The sequence below is a fragment of the Ylistrum balloti genome, unplaced genomic scaffold (assembly GCF_031769215.1).
Source record: "Ylistrum balloti isolate Yb309-2 unplaced genomic scaffold, AGI_CSIRO_Ybal_v1 Utg370432, whole genome shotgun sequence".
NCBI lineage: Eukaryota > Metazoa > Mollusca > Bivalvia > Pectinida > Pectinidae > Ylistrum > Ylistrum balloti.
Window position 1 is genome coordinate 6,888 of NW_026782290.1, and position 12,796 is coordinate 19,683.

Here is a 12,796-nt window from a genome sequence, read left to right on the forward strand (position 1 = left end):
ATAAGTTTGCTGAAAAGTACCCTTTTACTTATTAATGGTATTGGTTACTTCAGTTTGTTAAGAGACAAAATAGTGCAAGGACTCTACACGACCTGTTCATCGCAAATTTTGTTTATTTATACTTTTTATTTTTATTTCTTGAATGATAATATTTTATATATATATATTTTATAATTAAGTCAAATATCTGGATAGGTACGCTTGCAAAAATATCTTTTTGACACGGTGCCATATATAACCAGCCTTAATCAGACAATCAAAATGATATAATAATTAAATGCAGGTTGTTGTTTTTTCTCTTTGTTTTGGTATTTTGTTTTTGTTTTTTTCCCTTTGACTCGGCAATGACTCATCTGAAATCTCATATGTCAGAAAGGAAATTTCACTTCATTTATTCTGGGTTACTTTCATTCTTCTATCTTTATGTAAACAAACAATATATACTCAAGTTAGTTTTAAGTGTTGTTTGGTTTTTACATGGGCGACCAAGCCAGTACTCACTTGCCACGTAGATACCCGTATACAGGTGTATCTTAATGCCTGACTCACATATATCGCCATTCTCCGAAGTGTGAGACTATAGCTAGAAAAAAAACTACTGAACACAGGATACCGTGGTTTTTAAAAAATATATATCGAATCAAAATGACTTTTATAATCACCTACCGATTTTATAATCCCGAATTTAGTCATTACTTCACGAGTTTTCCGTTTGATTTTTAACATATAATACTGGCCAACCATATTTACCAAACCGCACAAAATCTGCGATCCTATCCAGCAATTGTACGCTAGATACAATACAGTGCAAGTGCACGGACTTTGTATGCCCATTGTGCGCTTGATGTATTTTGGTGCGTTGTGCATGACACAACTGTAAAAGGCGAAGAGTGCGTAAACTTATACAGATGAAACATTATTTTGACCTGAACACTTCCTGAAATTATTATTTAAACGTAGAATTTCAATCACTACCATAACTCATTAAAACTTTCCATCTAAGTGATATACTGCACTCACTGGAAAAACATTTTAAATGTTATGAGAATTTTTGGCATGTCCCACAGAAGAATACCACCAAAGATTATGGCCAGGAGCGATATACCGGCTAATCCCATGTAAGTCGAGGAGGGGCGTGGATCTCCAGCACTGGTTCTCGATCTTATCGTCGATGACAAGCTCTCTTCATTTACTTTCGTTTCTTTTTTCAGAAAGTCAAGTTTTTCTTGCAGTTCTTTCGTGATATTTACCACAGGGTAGAGGATAATACCGGCATCACAATCACAATGACAATGGGTAACTCTGTAACTCTGGGTAGATGCGCTTGGTGTTATCCCTGTTGTACGTTCCTCGTTAATCTGTCCTGACGACCCTGTTATTTAAAATATGTATATAGTGTATATGTAAATATCATGTGCTTGTATCATAATCATATTTCAACTGCAATCGCCTTTACTTCCTTACCAGTCACTAAGGCCCTTAATAGGCCTGCAGATCTGGCATAAGCCACAGTATGCAATATCTGCGCTCAGATTGTTTCATTACTTTGTCCCAGAATAAATTGACTGTCAACTATTTCTAGAGATTCTTATCCCTCCACAGAATAATTGTCTGCAATTTGTTTAGAAGCTGGTATTTTATTTTTCTAATCAGTCTAAAATACAATTACAAACATATTAACGTATAATTGCTGAAGCAAGACAATAGATAGAATGCACGTAATGACATTGTAAAGGAATCTAGGCAATAGAAGGAATGTTATATCGTATGTCAGTTTGAATTAATGTTTACATTAGATAGACTTAGTAGACGTAATTACAGTATATAACTTTATGTACTTTCAAAATGGTTAGATACCATACACTAGCACTCCATATTTTGTTGGATAAATGTTATGATATATTTTACCTTCATGGTGGCAAATGGATACTTTCAGAATCTGTAGACCATACAACAACTGAAGTACCGTTTTTAATTCCATGACGGCTTTATACTGGATCTGAAATTAAGAAACTTCTCCTTGGGATAAAAGCTTGATAACGTCACAAAAAAATTCTGTTGAAACAAATCTTATTTCCCTTTTGAAGAATCACATGAATGATTTTCCAGATCTGTTAGACAAAGCAGCTTATGTTATATGCTGTAAAATTTTAAGAAGCTCCTATTATATAGCATTGTTAGTATCTAGTAATACCATGATCGCCCTTTGTTTTATCAAATATATGTTTATATCCTATAGAGATTTAAATCCAAAAACCATCAGATGTTATGATCACTTAACACCTTGCTGTTAAAACATTATATTCGTACCAAATGGTTGTCAGTCTGAATTTTATTAAGTGGTAGCATTAATGTTCTACACAAACATGAATAAACATTTCAAGTAGATGAAATATATTTACCTGTCCCAGACTATGTAAACTATCCATATGTCGATGATTTAAACCTGCCCCATGTTCCTTAAAGCTTAGTTAGAGTTTAACAGCGATTAGTGAAAATTTTAAAATATGAGCTAAACAAAATTGGAAACATATTTTTAACATTTCAGCTTTGTAAGTTTGTTTAGGCAGGTTATATTGTTATTTTTCAAGTGTTAATTTCTCTTTTAAATTTTTTTTCAGTGGTAACAGCTTCGATTTTTGGGAACCACCGGTTAAGTATAACTAAGCTATGAGTAACATGGGCCAGGTTGTTAGTTATACTGGAATTGAAAGTTATACAACACATTGGGTCGATTCGGTTAGGTAACTAATTAAAATTGATTGACAAAAGGACAACTTCATATTTACACCTCACTTCAAGCGAAATAGCGTTGTATCTCTCCGTTGATAACACGGCATATATAATGTTTATCATTCTTGTATAGACCAACATTCTCTTTAAAGACAGACATTCCGACGAAGCAATGTGTTTAGAAGGAACTGGTGGATAAGGATCCACATTTATTCCCCTTTTGCGACTATTTAATGAGAAGCTAACAACTTTAATCAAATGATGAAGATATGTCTACCAGAAGACTTTGCATATATTTGTTATGCAATTATCAAGAATTGTAGAGCTCAGGACAAAAAATGTCGATGCTTGATACCTGTATTACTATCTTAACAATACTTCTTTCTTACATGTACGCTGCTGTTTCATGTCATGTGATTGCATAAATAATTATCTCATGTCACTTGGCTGCAAATATATGGTCTTGAGTAAATAAGTATCTTATGTCATGTGACTCCAAATACATGCTATTGAGAAACAAGGTATTTTTCGTCATGTGTCTGCAAATATGTAATCTTAAGCAATTATGTATCTTATGTCCTGTGGCTCAAATATATGGTATTTAGTAAATAGTTATGTTATATCATGATACAGCAAATAAATTGTTTTAAGTAAACAGCGGTTTTTGTAAAAATGGTCGGCTAATATTACGGATTGAAAATTAAACGAAAACTCGAGTCGACTTCCTGTAAACATCTTTACATCTCTTAACTTTGTGCGATCCCACACCTGAATGGTTTCGAGTAAATATTTATCTTATGTCACGTGACAACGTGTATGTGTCTCTTGTACAGATGCTGTAAACTTACGAGATTGGTTGAGTCAAAACGTTTTATACTTAAATGGTTTAATGGTCCTGGGGTACGAATAATCTAGATGACAGGGATATGTGCTTACGAAGAGATCATACTTTACACTGACTGTCTAAATCTTCAACAGCTTTATTATAGCTGCTATTATCCGGATCAGCATCACTATTACGTTTTGCTCGTGAGAAGTAACGCATAATACCTTGTTTTGTTCTATATAAATTGGTTACTGTACGAATCTCTCCGAAGAAGAAGTAATTCTATATATATATTTATCTTGTATAAGTTACAGAGACGAGTCGATCAATTAATATCACTTTACATCAAATGAAAGCGCCCATGTGACGTAATTACCGGAAGCTGATATTTGCGAGCTGGACATTGATTTTGTGTCTAATGGATTCTGTTAGAGGTTTCAAGTACACACAGCTTCATGTCGCATTTTAACAGCCACATTACTAATACGCACATCCCGATTTATTAACCCAAACTAATTTAATAATTACAAATTCAAAATCATGATATTACCTTATCATCATCATATCTTAAATTTTATAAAGAATTCGTTAGTATAAATGTCTCGACGTAATGCACAATTCTCAATTTACAATGGTCTACCTCGTGAAGCGTCCTAAGCTCATCTATGGAATCAATATCACATCCATCAAACTTTATACATACATAAAAACAAAGCTTATAGAATTTCATAGTAACATGTTTACTTTATTAAGTATGCAAGTACGTAAAAGCATCATAATAACTAAGTAATCATACTTGGTAATAGATTTAAAGCCCTACTTCTCTTCAACAGCTAGCATCACATTTCGCTCTTATTATCTAGTTTGATTTTAACATAGACTCGTCATGTCACGGAACTTTCTGCTTCTAATATTATTAATGACAAATTCCAACGGTAAGTGTTTTAGTACATATTTAATCTTATAGATCCGACGTGTGTTAGGTATGTAAGAAAACTGACTGCTAATATCTAAAATATACCAGTTTTAATATATTTTGATAACGTTACAAATTAAGAGCTGTTTATACAAATATTCATCATAAGATAATGTTGTACCTTGTACATTGCAAAAATATGTCACATTTGGTCTTATTCTACTTACATTTTCAGGAGTGTCTGTGTAAATCTTTCTTTTGTTCATATTTTGCCATAGTTTTTTTGATGGAATTTGAGTTTGGATTATGATTATGTTGCCATGTTGGTATTTTCATGTTTTATGTAACTGCTTCACTTTCAATCACTTTTGTGTTTTCTTTTAGGAGGATATTCCCTATGTAATGTGGGTGCCTTGCTGTACTATAACGAGTTGTACGGCGACATCTGTTACTGGATCTTGAGTTTATATGCATCACGAAACGCGGAGGACAGTAAAACAGCATGTATGGACCAGAACGGGGATCTGGCCTTTATCCCTGATCAGTTTGCACTCGACATCGTTATGACGTTACTATTTGCTAATGATGCAAATGTAAGGTACGTAACTGATTTCAAGACGTAGTTCCAGAAGCTTGCGGGGGCAAGAGGGTTACTGCAAAATTGATTATGTTTCGTTGGATATACTTTTCGAAATTTATGTCAGTTGGAAATTAAAAGTGTGCCGAAAAGATTTACTATCCTGTGCGTGCCTATGGTAACATTTGTGATATCGATCCAAATTTTAGGTTTGCTTTATTGTACTATTCCTGTGTGAGCACTTGCTTAGAATATCTTAACTAAAGTTTTATATCACTTTCATCATTATATCATATCACAAACCGTGAAATTAAATATTATGAATACTGGAAGGTGAACAATTATCTAGGTGATAAATAATAATAATATTGATATATATCGACAAAGAGTGCCTCACACCTCCCATGTCCACTGTGCATATTCTATTCTCTTTGCGGGGCAAATTACACTGATTGAACGAACTTTGATATAACATAGTAAAACTGAACATGTTTGTCTATCTTTCAGCGGTTGGTATGCGTACTTGGGGTATAGGCGCGTCAACGCTTCAACAACGTTCCTTGCCATCGATGGAACCTCTTTATTACAAACGTGGATACCATGGGACACCTTGATGGGCCAGCCTTTGCAAAGCAGTTTACAATGCATAGCAATTAATGGCGCGACGGGATTGTGGCATGACATGCATTGTTCAAATAACATCAAGGCAATTTGTTCTACACCTCTTTCGACGGGTATATATGTATTATATAATTTTTAAAATTTGATCAAATGTAATTTAAATAGTTGTTAGTATGAACATACACTTTGCTGCTGATGAAACCTGCAAACAAGATGTAAAACCTTCAAATCTGTTTTCTAAACGAATTGAAATTGTCATATATTTGCACATATAAAACAATGTACTACCAGTACAAATATTGGATCAGGCCAACATGCGTTATAATGGAAGACGAAACAGATATTATCAAACCAACTTGCTTTGGTAATCGAACCTATAGTTATCAGGTTTTCATTCTTATTATCTTAAAATGTATTACAACCTTAGAGACTTTATCTATTGTCTGATTTTATTTAATGCTAGATTTATATAATAAAATACTTAATATGGGTTTTCAAAAAATAACTAAAATGTTGCTGTCCTAGGTACAACACAGATATCAACAACCACGACAACTCCAGCACCAACAACAACCACGACAACTCCAGCACCAACAACAACCACGACAACTCCAGCACCAACAACAACCACAACAACAACAACTCGGGAACCAACGACCACGACAACGACTCAGGAACCAACAACCACAACAACAACTACTCAGGAACCGACAACCACAACAACAACTACGCAGGAACCGACCACCACAACAACAACGACTCAGGAACCGACAACCACAACAACAACCGTCCATGAAATTACTGAGGAACCAACATCATCTAAGACAACGATTGAAAGCTTAACCTCATCTGTCCTAATGGAATGCTTTTGTCCTTGTGATGAAAGTTCTCCAATACAATATCACTCAGTCGTTAATATGACAGAGGAACTCCAGACGATGCTAGATAATCTAAAGGAGGAAACAAAGGTGGATGAAGAGACACTATCGTCGACGATAAGGAAGAAGACCAGTGCTAGCGACCCCCGTCCCTCCTCTACCTATGTTGGGTACCTGGGTATAGCGCTTCTTTCCCTCATATTTGGCGGACTTCTCTTTGCAGACCTGTTGGGAGTGCTTATAATGTTAAAAAGTTAGATACGGAACATTTCATTACTTTATCAAATAATTTACTACCATTTGTTGTAGATTTCATTAGGATTAAAATAAACCAACTTACATTGCATAATATTATTTTGGTCTCGTTTTTTTATATCAATAAAAGAAAACAAGATTCTCCCGAAAAAAATCATTATTTTGCATGCATGCTTTAACAAGAATGAATGAACCTTGCATACTGGTAGTAACTTGATTTCATTTCAAATATCACATAAAATTTAATTATTACTTATATTAAGTCGATATTACATCTGATGAGTATAACTGACACAGATGATTTAGTAATGATATATAAAAGCATTTGGTAACAATTCAGAAGGTTTAATATTGTTTATACAATTGACAATAGTAAGTGGATGTTATTTGTTTACATTCTCTTTATTCTTTCCTTCGATAATACCTATTTTGACATCTTTCAATTTATTGCTTGATAACAGGTTTTTCATATTTCAATTTTAATCAATATCATTATACATTGATTTTTTTCCGGGAAAGCATTTGTGTATTATTTTCATCAAAATAGAAATTGTTTACTCAGTGATTGGTCGATTGTTAATCTAATCGTTGAAGGATTCGACAGTTAACTGGATCTATATTAAACATAAAAAAATGACAATATATACAGCGCATTTCATCTCACCACATGAGCAGTTTATGAGGCAATTTTGAAATGAAAGTATTCCTTTTAATGTGCGATATTGAATTTTATATAGCATTTATATAGACTACCAAATCCTTTTATAACAATTCGTGTAGCTTAATATTTTTGGTTTTATTGCCCTGATTTGAATTAAAGATACGATATAACGAAAAGATAAAAATTGTTCTTTTACTTTGAATGAGTTTGATATTTCATAGACAGACTTCACAAGTACACTTACATCTCGTCCACATGATTACAATCACGAGGTTCATTGTTATTTTCTATATACGGTATCTATGTATTACATAATGTGCTCAACGTTCTTTTTAACTTTTTAACTATGAAATGTCGTGTTTCACTAACATTTCAAACGAATCCAAAGATAAAGTAAACAAGTTTTCTACTCGCAAATTTAAGTACTGCAGGTAATTGGAAAATGTCAATAATAGTAAATGTAATAGCAAACATGATATTATATATATACATTTAAGATATGATGACAGTGTCAGTGAGCCATTACATGCCATAGGTATTGTACACACTTATCCATTTTGTTTACTTTACTAACGAGGTGTTCATGGGTATGGCCATCGATGTGTTTCATAGATATCAGACTAATGTCGAGTATCCTTGTGATGGGCAGCGTTTTATTCTTCATTAGTGTACTTGCAACATGTCTACTACAGAGAGTCGCTATAGGTGAAATTGGTAAATATAGTTTTTGAACAAAACACATCAAACTTTTAAATGCTTATTTTTACATTTCATATTCTCTGATATGATAATTTGACGTCACCATATAACTATGCGTAAACCAATATATTAAATTAGTGTTCAACCAGTTAATTATATTATTAATGTTTAGTCCCGAGATATGTTGACAGATATTTACTTGAATATGGAATTGTTGTTGTATTGATGTGCTTGTAAACGTATTTATTTTATTGTGATGTTCACGGCGTAAGTCTATCAGTTTTTATATGTTATAGTTAAAATAATGTAATGTTCCCTACTTTAGAATTATCCATTGTTGAATTGATGTTATTAAATGTGTCTGTTGTAACAGTGTTGTGTATGCTTTCGAGGAAGTTTTAAGGCTTATAAAGTTATAAGGATAATTATCTCATTGAGGAATATTCTATTCTGGACGTGTTTGATGCTCTTCAGTAAGGCTATTTGATCCGTTGTTTTTATACCTTTGTCATTTACTATACTTACTTGAATTGACCAAGATTTACATGGCTGGTGTCGTCAATGAAGAGGACAACGCTTACTCTTTTTGAACGCCTAGTCTTGTTCGCCTTGTACTTTTCCAGGAGTCTGCATGTAAATCTTTCTTTGGTACTTATTTTTGCCCTTGTTATGTTGAATTGAGTTTGAATGTCCATGTTGTTTTAATGGTGTTGTAACAACGAGTATTATATTCTACTTTTCTCTAGACATACAATGCCTTTTTCGTATTTGCAGTTTTAACAACTAAATTGTTTCCGATCTTTAGCTTCATAATGTTCAATATATGCTCTGAAGGCTACACATTTCAAAACTTCTGTTGTTTGAGATATCTGATGATTGTTTGAAAGAGCGAAATATCGATACCTTGAAAACAAAATTAAAAGAAAACCATGAGTCAGTTTCAGGAAGAAATATGCAAAATCGAGAAAGTCTGAACAGCTAAAATACTGCTTTACATCATGTCTGCTGCAACATCTCATTCTACTGACTTTTTGGTGGTCCGTTATTTTTAGTGTGCCCTAGGAATGGAACCATATACGCAAGTAATGTTTACCATATATGCTACTGGTTCGTGCAAAACTCATACATAGTCCAAATTGGGGAACAAGCATGTGATGATGATGGAGGTCACCTGGCAGTTGTTCCCAATTGGGATGCAGCGGATTTGCTTTATAGGTTTCTAAAGACTGCTGACATTAGGTATGTATCCTGGCATGCCATTTTTTTATGTTTGAACATTGAGTTATTTAGTCCAACAAAAAATGATGGCAGAAATGGATGCTTAAAGTCACCAAAAGTCCTTAATGTATAGTTTAATCATCTGCAAATTAATGAATGTAAGTATTTGCGCATATAGCAGTACTACATTTTAGTTAAACCCTATAATCTAGAAAGCGATTTGTAAATTGTCAATCAGGGAAATATTTCGGACGTTACTATTAACTGAAGATAAATTTTCTACATTAAACTTTTTCGAATTTCTAAAAAGAGAAATATTCCGAGTTAGAATACTACATCGTGAATACTTGAACGTCTGAAAGTATATGAGGCGGACATCGGTAGCTATAATCAATGATGAAATCAACAACAAAAAACTCATGCAAATAAGTTAATGAAATAATATAAAAAAATAGAACAATGAAGTATTGTACAAACAATTAAATATGCATCTGTAGACTTCCAAACATACAACGGGGGATTCCATTAAAAAACGGTACTGGAAGTTTCAGAAATATTTAGTTCCTTTTTATGATAGGTCATAAAATCAGATCTTAACAAGGAAAAGATATGCTTTCCATTCTTTAGTTTGTCTTAATTAACATAATCTGACAAATTTGGTGAAGGATTTAGATGTTAATTATTATTTTGATAGACATGCGAGAAAAGCTTACTAAAAAATATAAACTTATTATCTTTATTAGGACCAGTTATTTGTTTTTGGGATACAATGATAATGACGGAGACGTTACTGTGAGACACACTGGTGAACATCAAACCTGGACTTACTGGGATAAGAAGCAACCGGACAACATAGATTCGCCCGAAAATTGTGTAGCACATAAGGTGAACAGCGGGAGATGGCATGATGTTCCGTGTACCTGGAGTTTATGGGCGTTGTGTTCCCAAATATTTTTATCAGGTTTGTCTCACGTTTCTAAAAGTCTGATCATTGATATAATGTCGCTTTCTCCTTGAGGTACGGTTTGCAGAAGGACTTTTTGCACAAGACATGAGAATTCCTCTTTGAAAATTATTTGCCCTCTAAATATTTCAAATATTTGAATATTAACTTCGTTCGCAGATACAAAATTAATATGTAAAATCTTGTCATTTATATCGTAAAATTAGTGAATTGTATTCTAACTCTGTTTTTGCAGTTAATATTGTGTCGTGTATTTAAACAAATCGGTCAGGTTCCGTTTATCATGATGATAAATGAACCAGACATAACTACGAACAGCGACTTTATATGTTAACGCCAAATCGTCTTGATGTATTTCGTACTTAACTTGAAGTATGTTGTTGTTCCCTACTGTAGCCTGTGAACATAAACATTTTCACATGTTGACATTTTCCTTGTTATAGATACAACGACTCAGGAACCAGCAAACACTACAATGGCTAATCAGGAACCCGCAAACACTACAATGGCTAATCAGGAACCCGCAAACACTACAATGGCTAATCAGGAACCCGCAAACACTACAATGGCTAATCAGGAACCAGCAAATACTACAACGGCTAGTCAGGAACCAACAAACACTACAATGGCTAATCAAGAACCAGCAAACAATACAATGGCTAATCAGGAACCAGCAAATACTACAACGGCTAGTCAGGAACCAACAAACACTACAATGGCTAATCAAGAACCAGCAAACAATACAATGGCTAATCAGGAACCAGCAAATACTACAACGGCTAGTCAGGAACCAACAAACACTACAATGGCTAATCAAGAACCAGCAAACAATACAATGGCTAATCAGGAACCAGCAAACACTACAACGGCTAATCAGGAACCAACAAACACTACAACAACGACTCAGGAACCGACAACCACGACAACAACGACTCAGGAACCGACAACCACGACAACAACGACTCAGGAACCAATAACTACCACAACAACAACGACTCAAGAACCGACAACCACAACAACAACGACTCAGGAACCAATAACAACCACAACAACAACGACTCAGGAACCGACAACCACAACAACAACGACTCAGGAACCAATAACAACCACAACAACAACGACTCAGGAACCAATAACAACCACAACAACAACGACTCAGGAACCGAAAACCACAACAACAACGACTCAGGAACCAACCACCACAACAACAACGACTCAGGAACCGACAACCACAACAACAACGACTCAGGAACCGACAACCACAACAACAACGACTCAGGAACCGACAACCACAACAACAACGACACAGGAACCGACAACCACAACAACAACGACTCAGGAACCGACAACCACAACAACAACGACTCAGGAACCAATAACAACCACAACAACAACGACTCAGGAACCGACAACCACAACAACAACGACTCAGGAACCGACAACCACAACAACCACGACTCAGGAACCAACAATGATAATATCAACAACGACTCTGAAAACAATTTCAACCACAACGACTCCGGAAATATCCATGACTACAACAACGATTCAAGAAACAGTAATCACCACTACAACAATGAGTCAGGAATCAACATTGACTACTCAAGAACCAATAACTACTTCAACAACTTCTTCTCTCGAACAAAAAACAACAGAACACCAAACAACAAATATAGGAATGTGTTGGTGTCCATGTCATTACACTATATTCGGAAATATATCCGATGAACTGCAAGTCAAACTAGACATTTTAAGGGAGCAAACAAAAGTCGATGAAGAAACTTTATCGTCGACGATAAGGAAGAGGACATGTGCCAACGATCCTCGCCCCTCAGCAGCACATGTAGGCTACGGAGGGATCGCAATGCTGAGTGTTGTGTTTGGTGGAATTGTGTTACCGGATCTATTTCCAGCACTACAAACATTATATAACATTGCAGAAAATATTGTACAGCATTGCTTTAAAATTCAGTCGCATAAATAATACCATTTTTGTTAGTTTCTGGAAGACCTTCATGAATGATAAAAGCTGAATGTCTAGAAATTACTTCGTATTTAATTCCATAAAATTGCGGTTTAATAACGTAAAACAACTAAGAGGTCCATTCGCAGTGACACTGACCATCAACTTCCCATGAAACAGATTCCTGGTACCACCTGTAAAGTAGGGTATTTAGAAATTTAGCCAATTTGTTGGTGCATTATCATGCTTCAAGTCAGCCACTTATCTCGATCTTTTATTATTATCAGCGAAACTAATGGACATTTTTCCATCAAACTGTAAGGTAAGCATGGTGCTTTTGCTTTCTCTATTGTGAATTTTCTTATCTGTAGAGTAAACCACCCGTTGCCACAACCTATTATGTCTACATATCATTGTTGATTCGATATTCAAGAGCTCGAGATATACAGATTGATAAAGAATATAGGAGTGTGATTTTCACAGTC

At 34.6% G+C, this 12,796-nt stretch overlaps 1 protein-coding gene across 1 annotated transcript; it reads left to right on the forward strand.

Annotated features, from left to right (window-relative positions):
• Positions 1 to 4,478: 4,478 nt before the first annotated feature.
• On the forward strand, positions 4,479 to 12,332 carry LOC132554714 (mucin-2-like). The gene is made up of 5 exons (XM_060219025.1): positions 4,479 to 4,494; positions 4,860 to 5,073; positions 5,560 to 5,786; positions 11,203 to 11,814; positions 11,962 to 12,332. Exons 1-5 carry the CDS (start codon positions 4,479 to 4,481, stop codon positions 12,330 to 12,332), a joined length of 1,440 nt encoding a protein of 479 aa, XP_060075008.1.
• Positions 12,333 to 12,796: the final 464 nt, after the last annotated feature.

Excerpts from the sequence above, each read along its gene's own strand:
- LOC132554714 (XM_060219025.1), top strand. Across the intron at positions 5,787-11,202 it reads TTCTACACCTCTTTCGACGG|CAAACACTACAACGGCTAAT; the intron begins GTATATATGTAT and ends ATCAGGAACCAG. Across the intron at positions 11,815-11,961 it reads AACAACCACGACTCAGGAAC|TAACTACTTCAACAACTTCT; the intron begins CAACAATGATAA and ends CTCAAGAACCAA.